Source organism: Lissotriton vulgaris, chromosome 4_1, assembly GCF_964263255.1.
Source record: "Lissotriton vulgaris chromosome 4_1, aLisVul1.2, whole genome shotgun sequence".
Classification (NCBI taxonomy): Eukaryota; Metazoa; Chordata; class Amphibia; order Caudata; family Salamandridae; genus Lissotriton; species Lissotriton vulgaris.
Genome location: NC_141691.1, coordinates 1,398,267,310 through 1,398,285,493, shown reverse-complemented (window position 1 = coordinate 1,398,285,493; position 18,184 = coordinate 1,398,267,310). Strand labels below are relative to the sequence as shown.

Sequence of the window (18,184 nt, the reverse complement as noted above, 5' to 3'; positions counted from 1 at the left end):
GAACGCCAGACAGCATCAGGGCACAAGTTTATACTGGTGGTAGTGGATCATGCCACCAGGTATCCTGAAGCTATTCCACTTAGGACCACTACAGCACCTGTAGTGGCAAGAGCCCTAGTTGGAGTATTCTCCAGAGTGGGCTTCCCTAAGGAGGTTGTTTCTGACAGAGGTGCAAACTTCATGGCAAGCTATCTAACTGCTATGTGGAAGGAATGTGGTGTCAACTACAAGTTCACCACACCCTATCATCCACAGTGCAATGGGCTTGTTGAAAGGTTCAACAGGACCCTAAAAGGGATGATTCATGGACTACCTGAAAAGCTCAGGCGTAGATGGGATGTCCTGATACCCTGCCTTTTGTTTGCTTACAGAGAGGTCCCACAGAAGGGGGTTGGCTACAGCCCTTTTGAACTTCTGTATGGGCATCCTGTAAGAGGACCCCTGTGTTTGGTGAAGGAAGGATGGGAGAGACCTCTCAAAAAGCCTGCAACCAACATAGTGGACTATGTACTTGGTCTCCGCTCCAGGATGGCTGAGTATATGGAGAAGGCATCTGAAAACCTTAAGGCCAGCCAAGAACTCCAAAAAGCTTGGCATGACCAAAAGGCTGTCCTGACTGTGTATCAGCCTGGACAGAAGGTGTGGGTGCTGGAACCAGTGGCCCCAGCAGCACTCAAAGACAAATGGTCTGGGCCCCACACAATCCTTGAGCAAAAGGGAGAGGTCACCTACCTGGTGGACCTTGGAACTCCCAGGAGCCCCCACAGGGTGCTCCATGTGAATAGGCTCAAAGCATATGTCAACAGGAAGGACATGAGCTTGCTCATGGCCATAGATGAGGGACAGGAGGAAGAGAGTGACCCTCTCCCAGACCTGCTCACTCAGAATCCTGATGATGGATCAGTAGATGGTGTTGTCTTTTGTGGCAGCCTCTCTGAGCATCAACAGAAGGATTGCAAACAAGTTCTTCAATCCTTCAGGCATATGTTTTCTCTGACACCCAGTCAAACCAATTGGTGTACCCATGAGGTTGACACTGGTGACAGCCTGCCAGTCAAGAGTAAAATCTACAGGCAGCCTGATCATGTTAGAGACTGCATCAAAACTGAAGTGCAGAAAATGTTGGAGCTGGGAGTCATTGAGCCCTCAGATAGCCCTTGGGCTAGTCCAGTAGTTCTAGTGCCAAAGCCTGACACCCAGGGTGGTAAGAAAGAGATGAGGTTTTGCGTAGACTACAGAGGCCTCAATGCAGTCACTAAGACTGATGCCCACCCAATACCAAGGGCAGATGAGCTTATAGATAGATTGGCTTCTGCCAACTACTTAAGTACATTTGAACAGCTGGGTATTGGCAAATCAGATTAGCTGAGGAAACCAAGCCCAAAACATCATTTTCTACCCCTGGTGGGCATTATCAATTTGTGGTAATGCCCTTTGGTTTGAAAAATGCACCTGCCACCTTCCAAAGGTTGGTGAATCAGGTCTTCACTGGGCTGGATGACTTCTGTGCAGCATTTCTTGATGATATAGCTGTCTTTAGTTCCACCTGGGAGGATCACCTGGTCCACCTGAGGAAAGTGTTAGAGGCACTGCAAGCAGCAGGCCTCACTATCAAGGCCACCAAGTGCCAGATAGGGCAGACACAGGTTGTATACCTGGGCCACCTTGTAGGTGGAGGCCAGGTTCAGCCACTGGAGAGCAAGATACAGTCAATCAGGGACTGGGCTCCTCCAACCACCCAGACTCAGGTTCGAGCTTTCTTGGGCCTGACTGGTTACTATAGGAAGTTTGTCAGAAATTATGGATCAATTGTGACTCCACTTAATGAACTGACAAGTAAGAAAATGCCAAAGAAAGTTCAGTGGACAGCAGGCTGTCAAAAAGCATTCGATGACCTAAAGCAGGCCATGTGCACAGCACCTATCCTAAAGAGTCCAGACTACTCCAAACCAATCATTGTCCAAACAGATGCTTCTGAGTTGGGTGTGGGAGCTGTTCTATCTCAGCTGAATTTTGATGGTCATGACCAGCCAATTGCTTTCATTAGCAGAAGGCTGACTCCCAGAGAGAAAAATTGGTCAGCTATTGAGAGGGAGGCCTTTGCTGTGGTTTGGGCCCTGAAGAAACTGAGGCCATACTTGTTTGGCACTCATTTCAAGATTCAGACCGACCATAAGCCCCTCTTATGGCTAAATCAGATGAAGGGTGAAAACCCCAAACTGCTTAGGTGGCCCATTTCCCTATAGGGGATGGATTTTACAGTGGAGCATAGACCTGGCACTGATCATGGCAATGCAGATGCGCTCTCCAGGTATTTCCACTTAGAGCAAGAAGACTCACCTGGTCAAGGTTAGTTTATTGTCCCAAAGTTTGGGGAGGGGGGGGGGGGGGGGTCATGTAGGAGAGTAGGGTCTGCAATCCTATGATCACCCAGATTTGTTTTTGCTTTTGTTTCACGACTTTCTCTGGCTGTGGGCCTGCTAATCAGACCCACAGCCTAGCTGTTCTCTCACTAAATTACAACGTGTACCTTAGGTGCATTTACCAATTGGTACTGGGCCACCTTATCAGACCCTGTAACTCAGGGCATAGGTGTACCCAGGGCCTACCAGGGGCTGCAGCATGTATTATGCCACCCCTGGCTGGCCATCTAAATCTGACACAACTGGCTGCACGACAGCTGGGGCAAGGTGGTGTAATCACCCTTTGCTGTAGATATAGTATACCTATATCTAACCCTAAAATGGACACATAGATTCCTATAAGTCACTCCTATAGCAGGCCTTAACAATCCTGAAGGCAGAGTGCTTGGAATCATGTGAGATGGTGCTCTGGCATGAGCTGAGCCCGTTTGCAGCTTGCGGAACTAAGTCCTAATAGCTGTTCCATGATAACGCGTACCATATGATATGTGTGGAGAAGAGTGGCTCACGGTGTAGAGCAGACAGACCCGGAAGCTGAGGTCAGACCCTGGACCAGGGTTCAATTCCAGACGCGGCAGGGTCTTGAGCTCAAATGTCCACGGACTCGATAATTCTCGCTTCGGTGCCTGCTCTAATCATGGGTTCTCACTCTGCAACTCTGGGCATTAAGCTTGCTTAATCTCCACAACGGCCCCCCTGCGGCGGGATGCCTGACTTTCACCTTGGGGATGCCCTGTAGGGGCTATCTCACAGGGAAAAGCCAGGACGGGTTCCCAAGGCAAGCGCCGGGAAACCTCCGGGTAGCTGTGCGCTCAATAAATGCAATAATAATAATAATAATAATAATATACTCTTAAGTGCATTATAATCCTCGCGGTTATATGCCAACTCTGGTATCGCTTTATCAAAACATGTCGAGTAAGGTGTCATACGAATTGGAATACTAACCCCTCGCCAATTCTGGCGACGGGGTTAGCATTCCACCCTTCTAGAGGGACACGACATGTAACTGTGAACCCCGGTTAAAGTTAACTCGAGCCTCAGCATCACAAAATGGATGCTGCCACCACAGACACAAGTCTGACCCCCTACAGCTGGGAGTCCTTCCAGTGAGGGGAGCTTGGACAAAGGGTTTCCTGTCAGGGGCGGTGCTAGCACCATCCCAGACAGGGTTTTGTGTATCCTGGGTAGGCAGGGCTTTACAGGAAGGTGACTGCAAGTGGCACCCCGGTGCTCACTATGCATAGGCCGGCTAGAACCAGTTCCAGGGGCACACCAGCCCCTGGCCTGGGGAAAGTCCGGCATGGGAGAGGGGTGTAACCACCCCCCTTCCTGGTCCCACCCCTAGGGCAGGACCTAGTCGCGTACCCACCCCTTTCTTTAGGATAAAGGCAGGAGCGGGAACCCTTCCAAATTAGATCATCTTTGAATCAAGAAACTACTTTCTACGAAAGGAACTCTCGACTTCTTCTCAAGATTTCTCCCTTGTGACTAAGGAGTAGTCACCCTGCATCCGTAGGCACCATCTAAGAACACTGCGGTTTGCTGCACGTCCTTCCTCCGGAATCCGACTGACCAGCACGACAAGACCCGGCTTCCCTGGCACCTCTAATCTCTACTCCCCTCTACAGCTAAGCTGAGAACCGTGGGTGCGACGAGACCTCGAGGGACCGGCCATCATCAGAACTGCACGACTTCTATCCAGCACGACCACCGAGGGATCCTTGGGTGAGTGCTTTGGGGTCCGAGAAGCCCCGACCCTGAGCAGCTCCAGCACCGAAGTCCAGCCCCCCAGCATCTCCACGATCTGCGTGGGGCCCTTCTGCTCTTTGCTGCTCACCGCGTTGTCTGGCTACTAGCCCGCTGGCTTGTGGCCTTCCCGACGACTAACGACGACATCACCACTGCTGGTCTGGTTGCTCCAGACTGGCTCTTGCTCCCCTTCAACAGAGGAGCACCCCGGACCCTCCTGGTCCACTCCAGACGCCATTTTAGGTCCACCGCGTGGGCTTGACTTTGCCAAGACTTGTTGCCCCAATCCTGGGTCCAGCGATGTCGACAGCATCAACCATCGTGGGACAGCTCGCACCTCCATCCTGGTTGCCGACAACGCCTCCTGGTCCGTGAGACTGCAGAGCCCAGCGTCGCCCACTCACCTGGTCGAGGTGACTTCGCCCGGTGCCATCCTGGTGCCCACATAATCACTGGCAAGTGATTAAGAACTTGGTCCCCTCTGCTTTCAGGTGTCTTCCATCTTCGATCCAGGCTTGGATCCACCGAACAATCTTCACTGGTCGCCTGCCAGCAACTTCTTCTTTCAGGCTCCATAGACTGCAACGAGGATTCCTGACGTCTTTCCAGACCTATGCAGCCGCAGCCCCTGGGCTAGGTAACTTCGGCATTTCGGTGCCCCAGCATAGCCTCACTATCCAAGGGTCCAGATCCACTTTCGTTTTCAGCCTAACTAGTCGGGTTCGCCCGATAACACTAACTTTGCAATTTCTAGCCTCCATAGACTTTGTCCCGCATCCCGCGTGAGAGTGCCCACTCTGCACCCGAGTCCCCTAGGCCTCCTACTAGTAATCTCAAGGTTCAGTAACGTAGTCCTAGCGATTCCAAAGCCTATTAGTCCAGTACTTACCTGCTAGTAATTTCGCATTCCACTTTTAGTGTATATGGTTTTTCGTGCCCCTCGGGCATTTGTGTAAATTGTGCGAACTTAAGTATTTTTGTTTTGTGCTTAGTACCCTGTCCTCATAAAGAGTCCAGGGCTGTTGTGATCTAAATAAATACACTGTTTATTTTCATAACACTTGTGTGGTGTCCTTTCACTTGGTGTTCAAGGGGTATATGTGATGGTATAACAGCTGGCTTAACACACCCTCTAGAGTTTAGCCCGAAGACTGCTCGTATCCATGCTACTAGGATAGCTGGTCTATAAGGTTGACTTACAACCAATCATCAATAAGGGTTGTTTGGACTGATACAAAGTGCTCACTAGAATAGTGAACATTATATATCAGGCCAACTTCTCACAATAGGTACAGCATTTCCTTGTAAAATGGAAAGTACAACATTGTGTAAAAATATAAATCAATATGAGAGGTACAATAAAGAGTAATAAATTAAATAAATAATGCTAGGTATACTCTAAACCAATTACAACAATATATTAAATCAGTACCTTATAGAAATCAACTTTTATATTTTATAATTTATGATGAAGGAAAGAAAGGAAAAGAAAAAGAGAAACGAGAAGAGAATGAAGGGAAGGTGAAAGAAATCAAAAATACATATAATAATGCTTATATGATATAATCGTTGGTTGTGATACGGTTACTACATAGGGTAATAAACAGGATAAAACTATTCATATATTAAAGAAAAAAGTTAATGGAGGTTTGAAGGCCATCATAGAGTCCTGGGAGTCTTCATATTTTTGTTTAAATAAACAGTAAGAGGCAACCAGAACAAATCTTTTTTAATTACATGTAACATAGAGGTAACTGATGCAGTATCAAGTCTATAATATGGACAGAGAAGGTTCCACCAGCTAGTAGTACTGACCATAGTATCATTCTTCCAATTGGACGCGACGTGCAATGGCAAGTAATAGGTCCACAAACTTACCTTAGTTAAGATTAACCGACCAAAAGTGAGAGGAGCTTCCCAAAACAATAAGTTGAATATCAAATGGAAAACTAATTGAACAGATGGTGGAGAACGTTCTGCACACTTCAAAACAGAAGGATTTAACTGAGGGCAATGGAAAAACATATGCAAATATGTGCCAGGTAACGTTTTACAAGACCAACATGTGTTTGGAAAAAATGGGTTGTATTTATGTATAGGAACTGGAGTAATATGCAACCTATTAGAGGGTTTGTGAGGTACTGATGTTGAAGGATGTATGTTGTATTTTACTCCAAATGAATTTCCAGAATTTTAAAGAAAAGGAGTGTTGTAGGTCTGTCTCTCACATTAACTCAGCTTTAGATTGTGGACAAAAGGGAGTTATGAAATGCAAATGTTGATATATGTAAGATGCTTTGATGTTAGAGGAAAGATTAAATGGTTCAGGAGGCAGAAGGAGAGTAGGAGATTGTGTGTGCATGAGCATGGAAATAAATTGCAAAAGGACAGCCTTGAGAGAGTCGTATTTGAGCAAGTCTTCAGGTGCCCCGCCGAGTGAGCCCGGGCCCCCGTGTGGGAAGCGAGGCCCTCTACAGCACAACGGAAGAACTTCAAGCGGCTTCGAGCTGCGAATCCAGTCCTAAGCGGCTGCCGGGATCGGGCTACACTCCAAATACAGCCTTTGTGTAAAGTGATACTTCTCACAGCCGGCTTGTCTTCAGTTTGGAACACCCACCACAGAGGCATAAAAAGGAGTGAGCTATCTACCACCTGCTATCAACAGTAGCACTGAACAATAGCCAGGAAAGAGACAAAAGCAAGCAGTGAAAGAGAGCCAACCATGCTTGAACCAGCCAAGTCTGTGCCGGCTCCCAAGAAGGGCTCCAAGAAAGCGTTCTCCAAGCCGCCCAAGAAGGGCAGGAAGAAGCGCAAGAGGAGCAGGAAGGAGAGCTATGCCATCTAACACAAGAGCCTGTGACTCCTTCTCCCTTGCTGAACTTTTACCTACTCATCCCTTCCTGGAGTATGCCTGACCTCAAGAGGACTTATAGATCTCTTTTTGACCATGGCCTCTCTCCCCTACCCACCCGCGCACTACTCTGACATTCCCTGAGGACACATGACCTCTTTCTTGATTGCGGAGTCCGAGGATTATGTCCGATGCCCGGTGGAGCTGCTCTGTTCAGCTAATGAGGAGATCGGACTTGGTTCACATCTGGACCGTCACCTGCCCAGTCGGACCTTGGCACAGTTTTTCTCCCCTTTTTCCTTGACTCGCCGACCATCCCTCTCTACTGATCTCTACTTCTCTCCTGTTATTGTTTCTCATATATTTTGATGTTACTTAAATTGTTATTATTGTTGTAACTTTGCTGACCTTATGTAAAGCGCTCTGATACCTACGGGTCTAGCCAGAGCTATATAAAACTCTTTAAAATAAAAAAAATAAAATAAATAATTTGTTTGACATGGATTATGCCATTGATCACAACTGTATTGCGTTTTAATATGTTCTGAGTATATGGCTCTCATCCCCTTCTTGAGTAAGCCTTGGACTGCTCTACCTCATTACCATTCTGAATGGAGAAGAGCTAAGAACTGGGGGGTGTAACTAGCAATTTAATTTGGGTCTAATTGTATGCTTGTCGTAGAGCGCAAGTGGTTGATGGCTCCCCAATTGTTACACTTGGAACCCAGTAATACCTTATTGCATTAGGACCACAGAAAATAGACCTCACACATATGCTTTGTTACATAAAGAGAGCTTGAAGGTTTTCGAGGCTGACAGTAGCAGAATTATATAGGGACCCCACTACGGACTGACGTATTAGCTTTGAACCTGTATAATTTTTATTTTTTTTGCATGCAGTAAAGCACATTAATTGAGAGACGTTTTAAGGAATGGGCAAGCTGGACAATTGCCCAGGGCCCCCAACTTACAAGGGGCCCCTGGGAAAGTAAACGTTCTCTCCATCTCCCAAATCTCTGTTTCTCCTTCTCTAACTTTAACAACTATTCAATATTGTTTGGTATCATGGGGGTTGAACTAGCAGAAAAAGGATAATAAAACACAAAGCTGTTCCAAAGAGGGGCACCCAAAGTATGTCCTGCCTGGACCCCAAAATCCTTACGATGACACTGCTAATTGTACATAAAGACTTATTATAGAAAATATCTTGATAATAAATTTGTTTTGAAGGACCGTGGTCCAGTGCTCATTGAACGATACTAATGGAGTATCAAGCCAGGTAAATGAAACACAGTAGATAACTGAGAGTTAGAAAAATGAGTACTTACGGGCGCAGCTGGGATAGCTGTAATAGCCAGGAGCACACTGATTGCAAGTGAGGCCAGCATAGTTGGCTCGACACCGGCACTGTCCTGTAGGGCTACAAACATTGTCCACTGACCCATATGCATCACAGTTGCACTCTATGAAAGAAAATAAAAAACAATTAAGGTGTATATACTCGAATACTGCTGGACTAGCCACATCACTGAATGTACACTGAGACTGTCGCATTTTAGGTCATACCGTAAAATAGCACTGCAAATAATTTGTGGTATTATCATCCAATTTAGTGGCACTCATTTTATCAACCTCTAAAGGATGGAGCTAACTTTTATATTATCCATTATACTTGTGATGCTATTGTTTTTGAGGGAATCAACAGACTTGTTTTGCTGGTAGTGCTGTGGAAGGAATGCTGAGACACTGGGCCAAGAATGCTAAAGGAACAGCAATGGTTGCATTCTGGCCAGGGTCTCTCATTTTGCAGGCCTTACTGCACAGCCATCACCACCTTGTGGCCATGTAAACACCCATAAAATCTCAAACATTATAAACACATAACCTTAATGTTGTCACTGTGTTGAGCCAGTAAGGTCAAGCTTACAATGGGACCAGACAGGCAGGAAGAAGTAAGATGGAGTTTGAGTCGTAAGTATTATCGGACCTCAGCTCTGTGAGCAGTTTTATGTGAGGAGTCACCATTGGTGCTGTGGCCAGGTGGGGTTGGAAGTACAACAGGGCAGGCGTCCTGCGGGCAAGGATTCCTTTCCATGCTATAGGAGGCAGAGACGGCTCAGTGGAGAGTGCAGAGGTGGCAGTGATTGCCCTCAAAGCTGCAGAGGGCCTCATAGCAGGCTGGAAGGCTGGAAAATATGGAGAGCTTGGGAAAGGCAGATGGCAGCAGACATAGATTTGTTTCCCCAGGTAAAAGGTAAAAGGGAAAGCATGGAAAGCAGAGCTGAGTGTAAGGGGAGCTTGAGAAGCAGCTACCCCAAGGTAAGTGGCAGATACCCATTAAGAAACCGACCAGGGGAGGACAAATAAGGGTAGGTCGGAGGTGGGGATTCCTTCGGCACTCCTGATAACACTTCTAATATTGAGGTTCGGGGAAAGTGCAAGAAGAGACCTGCTCAGACTCATTCTAATAATAAAAGTGAGAAGGACAATCAAGAGAGGCAAGGGAAAGGGAGAGGTAGTACTAAATACTAAGATGGATTAAAGCAACGAAAAGTGCCCGAAGAAAGTAAAAATAACACCTTTGCGAGATCCTTTTTCAAGGCAATTCTAAATAGTTGGTAGTAGAGTGGGGACAACATAATGGCTGATGGCAAAGAGCACAAGGATAGCAGTAACGAAATCACGGCGTTAAGACAGCCTTCAGGAAGTACTGGCAGTGTGAGTGGTGAGAGGGTACTGGATGTGCCTGTAGAAAATAGATTCCAGCCCTTGGCAGACGTTGAGGACACAGAAGAACTTAGTAGGATGATAGTAGAAGACAGAGGGGTAGGATACACAGATGAGGTTCCCCTCCCGATAAACACCATCTCCTCCCAATCCGAGTCATTAAACCCCTCTACTACTATGGAGAGCATGATACTGTCCCCGACAAAGGAGATTAAGTCAATATTTACCATATGAGGTAAATCAATGAGCCTGTAGCATTTTGGAAAAAAAGTAGATGCCTTGGCACAAAGTACCCAGATCCTAGAGGGGGACTGGGTGAGATTAAAAGCACAGTTGCCCATATTAAAGAAGAGATCATACTAATGCTTAAGAATTAAAATGAGCTCTCTGAGAGATTAGAACAGCTAGAGAATTACTCTAGAAGAAACAACTTAAGGATTTTAAATATTCCAGAGGGTGCTAAGAGGAAGATCTAAAATCTTTAGTTGTAGACTTGTTAAATGTAGTTGTCCCTTTAGATGATACCTCAATGGCCTTGGCAGAGGACATTCAGAAAATCCACCGAGAAATCTGAACAGGAAGAAACTTTGGAAAATCCTAGTTAACTTTCTGACATACTATATTAAGGAGCAAATACTCTCAGAGTCCTTGTGATCAAAATCCATAACATGGTTTAATTTTAAAATAAGGTCAGATATATCCCAGGTGACCTCAGAGAGGCAATGGGAGTTTGGAAAATGAATGGATGATTTGAAGAAACTGGGGGCCACAGAACAAATACAATTACCAGTTCTCCTTAAAGTAATGTATGACACCAAAATGACTAATTAAAAAAAATGACAGAGAGGTGGATGAATTGATTGCTGAGATAAAAACATGCAAGCCAGCACCGCCAAATGATTAAAGTATGTTCTTAATGTGATCAGCGGGAAATTAATGGGATGATGAGACCTCCCTCAATTGATTATTAGACTTTAATTGCTTTAACTTAAAAGTTGATCACTGTGCATGAAGTACTACTCTAGTCAAGCCGCAGGTGTTCTAAATGACAAAAAGAATGTCCAAAAAGAGCTTGGGAGCAGGGGCTGCTAGTAATATTAGAAATCGGTGGAGAGCTAAACCCAAAAATTCACTGAGATTTTGCTGACCAGTGTCTCTCCTCTCCCGGACTACGAGCAGGAAAGGGAAGGAATGTGATGAACTTCCTGCAAGCCAATCCAAACAATCCTGGAGCTGCTCTAATGTTGTTTTCGGCGAAACCAAAAGAGGGTTTTGGCTCTGAATCAGCACGGCTGAGCCATATATACGTAAATAACAACAAAATGCCAATGTTAATGCACAACTCTTGTAGTTTGCAAGGTGTATCGACACAAAACAGAAACACCTTCAACCTCTTTTACAGTTGGATTTAATCTATCTTATTTTTACAAACAATTTCATTAATAAATAACCCACACCAATAGTCTATTGAAATTCAAAGAACTAGAAGGACAATCAAAATCCCTTACCCCACAAACTCTCCCAAAGAACCATTCTTTCACTCATACAATTTTCTTGTCTACCCTTTCATACCACATTCATTTCCACACTTCACTTTCCCTTCACTCATACAATCTACTATCCTCTCATCCCAGCACATTCATACCCTGCTTGCAACTTTTCAAATAAACACTGTTATGCACAAAGAAATATATACAAAATTATTCAATACACAACATGGCCAGACTCAAAAATATTTCACCAAATAGCACAATTTTTCAATTTTTTAAAGAAGCAAATGATCATTGCTGGTCATGACAAAGCGGTCGACGCGTTTCGAACCCCCTCAGAACCGGGGTTCACATCAGGATCAAAGCTCAGCTTGAAGCTGGACAATTGGCCGATTTCCACAGAGGTCACACACACTTACAAAAAGTTCCACGCTCTTGTGGTAATTTGGGAAAACAGGCATCCCAGGTCAGACGATTCAAATAGGACTTCTGTGGGCCTGTATTGGGGTGCTTATTATCCACGGGTTATTTCGGTTGGAGGCAGCTCGTTTCACATATTTCTTCCGAAATCAGCTGGCAGTCTCGAAAACTCAGCGTGCGTTCCGCCCGATTACTGCCCGCTCAAATAATCAGGCGGAACGCACGCCGAGAAAGAAAAGTGGTTGACGGTGTTTCTGTTTGGTATCGATACACCTTGCAAAATACAAGAATTGTGCATTAGCATTGGCACTTTATTATTATTTACTTATGTTGTTTTCAGCATGAGGGCAGCTCCAGGATTGGTTGAAGCAGGCTAGCCCAGTGCTCATTTTGAGGCTGGGGGCCTGTGCCTGCAACCCCCTGGCTGTTTTACAACACTGGGATTGCTGGCTCTGAAGTATGCATGTTGGATAGGCCATCTGTATGTAGCCAGCCAATCTGACATGTGCACTGAGCACCTGCAGATGTCATCCTGCAATCCGCAGGAATCTGCCACACCCCCACCATCACACCCATGCTAGCACAGCCGACCTCACACGAAATAATTACGTGGTAATGACCATTTTATTTCTCTGTGTTTGCCTGCTGTGCAGAGGCTGGGCCGACGTTCCTCCGCCTTAACGGAGGAGCGGCTGCTGCTTGGAAGGGTTCCCTATGGGAGGGAAGAATTGAAAGCTTTGCAGGAGTAAGAGCACCATAGCACTAGTAGCACGGGGTTGGGAGCATTAGAGGATAAAAGGGGGAAAAAAAGTAAAACCTCATCCAGATAAGAAGCCAGTTGATATGAGATGGGGGGTTGGGGTTAGATGGAGGAAGAAAAATGGTAGCCCAAATGTTGACATGGATTGTGAGTAGGTTGCATACAAGAGCTTGGCATAGAAGAGTCTTATAATATTTGTAGGATACTCTGGCTCAAGTTTTAATTCTTCAGGAGACCCACTTAATACATAGAGAGTTTGTAGAGCTTTTCATATCATAAAAATGGTTTCCACAAGTGGTTACTACAGATCAAGCAGGGTTTACAAAGGGAGTAGCTATAGTAATCAAAAGGAATAACCCTGTAGTAATCACAGAATATGAAACATATGGCTCTGGGAGGTAGATATTTGCCAACTTTCGAATGTGGAATGGAGGATATCGATCAGTGGGATATTATAGCCCAAACTCAGATGATGTAGCCTCGATAAAAATTGTCTATTTAAAACTTCTGAATGCCAATATACCTGTGATTATGGCAGGAGATTTTAATGTCTCAACCAATAATGTTCTAGACAAATCTTCCAGGAAGAAGCTGATTCACACCCGAAGATGGAACTTTTTGTTAAGAACATGAAGGCAGAATTAGGTTTGTGCAATATCTAGAGGAAGAGGGGGAAAGAAAAAAGAAACAGGAAACCTGGTCATGCTTCCAGGATAAATTATTTCCTTGTAGACACATCTTTTAGTGGGGGTTGTGAGTAGTGTAAGTCATATACCAGCACACTCATCAGACCACTTAGCAGTCATATTAGAGTTGAGGGTCCTGCGGAGGTCACAGCAGAGAAGATCCACATTGGAACGGAACCTGTTTATGGATGGCAAATGGTTGATAAACTCAAAGTGGCACAGTAGAGTTTTTAAAGTATAATGAAGGCTCAGCACCCTTAAACATTATTTGGGTTGCCTATAAGGCGAATATTCAGGGCAGAATGACCAGTATATCTTTGCGCAGAAATAGGGTTTATAAGGAAAAGTGTGTACAGATAGAGGTGGAAAAGAGAAAGCTAGAAGAGCAGTTAAACACAAAGGACACCACCGATGAACAGAATAGAAGTTTTCATATTGTGCTACAGAAGAATAGAAGCAAACTTGCTGGGCTAATGGAGGAAACAGCAAGAAAGAGGTGGGGGGATGGTAGATTCGCTAGTTTTGAATATGGGAAGATTAGTTGTAAGTTGCTAGCCTGGAAGATCAAAACTGACTTTACAAGAAATGTCATAAGTCAGCTAAAAGGAAGAGGAGGTGGAGGAGGTGGTGTGGTGATACCTGAAGACAAGGATATTAAGGAGGCTTTCCTTTAAATTTTAGAGAGGTTTACATAGAAGATTTAACAGCAACTGAATAACAGATTCTAACCTGGATTTATGGCCCTATTGTAAAAACATTTAGACGCTCAAATTGTAGGCTTAATTAAAGAAATAGAACAAAAAGAAGTGGTCAAGGCTGTTAAGGATGGAAAAAATATGTCTGCAGGACCTACTGGGTTGCCAAATGAATTATATAAAGTATTAGGAAATACAATCTTACCAATCATTACCTAGTTATTTATAGAAATCTTTAATAAAGGGCTTGAACATCCTCCCTCCTGGAAGGAAGTAATCATTACTCTGATACTTAAGCCAGATTAAAAAAATACTCAGGATTGTGACTCATATAGACCAATATCCTTATTAAATAATTAATATATTTTATTAGGCTTTTAATCCATGAAGATCAAAGGGGCTTCATGATAGGGAGATATCTCCATAAATTATATCATGAACTGATTGGCACAATAAATATAGGTTCAACCAACAAGATGCCCTTAGCAGTGCGCGCCACAAAAGCATTTGACTGAGTAAATTGGGAATACCTGAGGGTAGTATTGAGTCATATTTAACCTAGGGCAGAACTTCGGTAGGATCATCCAAGACATTTATAAGGATCCAACTGTAAAGATTCAGTTGAATGGCAGTTTAACAGCTGAGTTTAAGATTGAAAGAAGTACCAGACAAGGATGGCCACTATAGTCACTGCTTTTTAATTTATTTATGGAACCCTTGGCAAATACTTTGAGGAAAGAACCTAAGATTTGTCCATTTAGATGTAATGAATGGGAAAAAGGGTGGCACTTTATGCAATGATTTATTAACATACACTAATTACCTAGAGGGGGCCTACTTAGAAGTAAATACAATTACGCAGGCTAATGGGAGCATTGCAGGATACAAAAATAGAGATAACAACTTGGAACTGCCAAAGAAACAACAAGCAAAGGAGATAAATGGGATTTAAGATGGTGAATGAGATCCCTGAAATAAATTTTAAAAAAGCAAAGCAGGAGGCTAGTAAATTATTAAGGAGCTGGCCTCATTTACCATTAACGCTTGTGGGTAGAACGAACTTGGGGCAAATGGTGATCTTGCCGAAGTTTATCATTCTACTTAACACCATACCCCAATCATTCCAAAAAGAGTGGATTGACAAATTACAAGGGAAAATCTCCAGTTTCATCTGGGCCAAAAGAAGGGTGAGGATTTTAAGGAGAAACCTACGAAGGAAGAAGGCCAAAGGAGGCCTAGGGCCACTCGATTAATACTACACAAGGACCTCACAGCTAAAAAATTGTAGAATTCTAGCTGGGGAATGGGAGGGCCTACAAGAATCAGAAATAGGCTTGATGTTCTGCACAATGGTGAAGGATGTGAGAAGGGGTAACTCACACTTTCTCTACAAATTTGGAGATAAACGCTTCTTTAAGAAGATCAGGCTAAAAGCGCTACTCAGCAGCCAGGCTCTGGATGCAGAACAGGAAAACGACTGGCCTGTCATATTACAGTGACCATGCCCCCGTATGGGATTCGCCGTGCACCCCAGAATGCCTGGAAGAGAAGGAGCAGTAGAAAGATGGTGTCAGCTGATGCGAAAAGGAAAATTGGTGTCTTGGGACGGACTGATTAAGATCACTGGAAAAGACCTCTCGTGGTATAAATAGAATCAACTGAGAAGTTGGGCCCAGGCAGTGGAAGATAAGTGATCCTCAACAAAAGAGCAAGAGGAACTGATTTACAACAGAGGCCCAAAGAAAACAGAGATTGCAGTATGGTATTGGTCGATACTAGACCTGGTGGATGGAAACTTCAACTTACCGATGGACTTATGGGGAGATGCCCTACCAAATGATACGTTACAGGACATATGGCAAGTATCAATGACTATGATTTATGGTACAGTCAGACCTGCTTTTAAAAAAAAAGAAATCATCTGTTCACTTTATATAGAATGTGCTGGACCCCATGTAGAATGGGCAAGAGAAATTCATCAATTTGTGTAAAGTGTGGCACAGAGAGAGCAGATGACATCCACGTTTGGGAATGTCCCCCCATAAGGTTTTACTGGGAAGATGTGAGTAAGATTATCAAAATATTTTTCCGAGGGAGATAAACGTAAGCTTGATGCTGGCTATTTCTGGGTACATAAGTGACCTGGATACAATGGATGTTAACGAAAGGAAGCTTCTTTTTTATTTTGCTCTTCTTACTAGAAGGGAGATCTGTAAAAAGTGGTTGACAAATACACCACCAGCCATGAATGACTGGGTCAGTACTGTTAGGAATGTTATGGAGTTGAACACCACAGACAGATAAAACAAAAGAATAAGGATGTGGCAACCTTTGAGAAACTGGGTGAGTGTAACTACTTGAGTTTGCTATCTTCTTACACACTACTGCTAAGGATTTCAAGAGGGCATTGGAAGAACAACACTTGTCTGATGATTATACCTACTCGGCACTGACTAGACCTTGATTGAGAAAATCCGATAACCACTATTTACCACAATGGAATGTTGTATACCCAGCTCCCGTCAGGTGTGGTAGCAAAGGGTTAATGGTCTAGGGAGTATGGTGTTTAAGGATGTGTTGAATGAGGAAAAAGAACTAAGCACTCCATTAATTTGAAATTTCCACATAGGACTAGCTAAGATGATTAATATGTGCTGATTATTTTACAAAATATTGTTTCTCTCCCTTAGTACTCCTCCCAATCAGCATATTTCTCCCTTTCCACTGCCTCTTAAGCCCATCCCATGCACCCTGCTTGTCAGATAATGTATTTTAATATTATACGCAAGCGCGATTTTCTGGAAATCTGCGGCTCACTCCCCCAATCTTACTAACCAAGCTACGCCCCTGACATCTAACTACCATTACCATGTAAAGACAGTGACCCAAGACATGTGTGTCATCCATGAATGCAACACAAGGAGATGATGGACGGAATGTTGAACATTGTGGAACAGTCACCCCCAGTCACAGATCTGGGGTTAATCCAGCGTTATTTTGCTCGCCACGCCATTCAAGTTTGGACCCAGCCATATGTAAATTAACCTTGACCCAACTCCCCATGGAAACCGGAAGACAAGCATCGTAGGACCGGTTTTGTGGTATCACCCCATATCAGCCAGACTAGCTTGAATCCAGTCGCACAGAAAGCAAGGAACAAATGTCTGGGCATACCCTTAGCCACTTAGTACTATAATTCAGCGTGGTTATAAAGGCCAAGGTAAGACTGATTTGCAAATTCCTGAGTCCAAACTGGGGTGGCATAGTGAGCCAACGAACGATAGATTAAACCCAGATCTCTTGACTGGGCTTGAGTGGTTGAAAAGTTTCAGCACTTCGTCTATCATCTTGTAGCGTTTGCCCTAAATGGCCACGGGTATGCCTTGGCCACTTAGGATACATTACACTGCCTGGTGAGGAACATGCACAGGCTCCCGGTTTGAGTCTGAGTGCTGATCCATTGCACTCAGACCAATAAAAACGCTGCATTGCGGTATTGTGATTGGCTCAGGGAAGCCTGTGTGGCGGGTGCTTCCTGCTTTCGACCGGACTGCAGAGGAAGAAGCAAGAGGATGCAGGGGAGGCGGCGCCCGGCCCTTCTAATGTAAGTAGTTTTTTTTAAATTAATTTACCCCTCCAGTTCCCTTAACCCAGGGTATCCAGTAAATAAGAAGACACTCATCTTAAAGCTACACCTAGAAGTTTGGGAGTGACCAGGAGCTAAGGTGGGACATATTGACTCAATATTAAGGAGCTCAAGTTAGATCATGTATTCTAGCATTTGTTTAGCGATTACTGACTGTATGTGGGATGCTGAAGTACTTACCCAACAGGCAGCAAGCTACACCTTGTAGGGTATGTGGTTGGAAGGGTGTTGTTTTGGTTTTGACATTGTGGAAAGTATTTTCAGGTCATGCGTGATGACCACGAGGTGCAGTTGTCGTGTTATGGGGAGCAGTGCTGGCAATGGTATGGGTAACAGTACCAGACCCGCCAACTCACACTGTGCCATTATGTGTCACACAATTTCAGCTCCTTTTACACGGTCACCCGGTGACGAGTTGAAATCACACAGTAGCAGGCAAGGCTAGCTGTAAACCACTGCAGAGAGTAAACTTCGAGCTAATCTTTTGAGGCTGGTTGCAGGTGATGTCCATTAAGGGATGTGAAAACACCCCAGGACATCAGCAGCAGCCTCAATGGCCTTTTGTACCCGTTTTGTTAATGGAAGGCGGAGGTTGATAGGGACATAGGATGGGGCCAGAGGTCATCTGGGGAAGTTCTTGGCATAATGCAGCGCCCCCTACAAGTCACGCCCCCTCCTTACATGGCCCGTTTAGATCATAAGTTGGCAGGTATCGAATACATGAGAGATGGACC

At 44.6% G+C, this 18,184-nt stretch overlaps 1 protein-coding gene across 1 annotated transcript in view; it reads right to left on the bottom strand.

The window, feature by feature from the left end:
* The window catches only part of LAMA3 (laminin subunit alpha 3), a 1,118,674-nt gene that overhangs the window by 611,247 nt on the left and 489,243 nt on the right, over positions 1-18,184 (bottom strand). Inside the window, exon 16 of the mRNA XM_086917979.1 lies at positions 8,355-8,489. Coding sequence (XP_086774105.1) covers positions 8,355-8,489 — 135 coding nt within the window. The remainder of the gene's footprint in view (positions 1-8,354; positions 8,490-18,184) is intronic.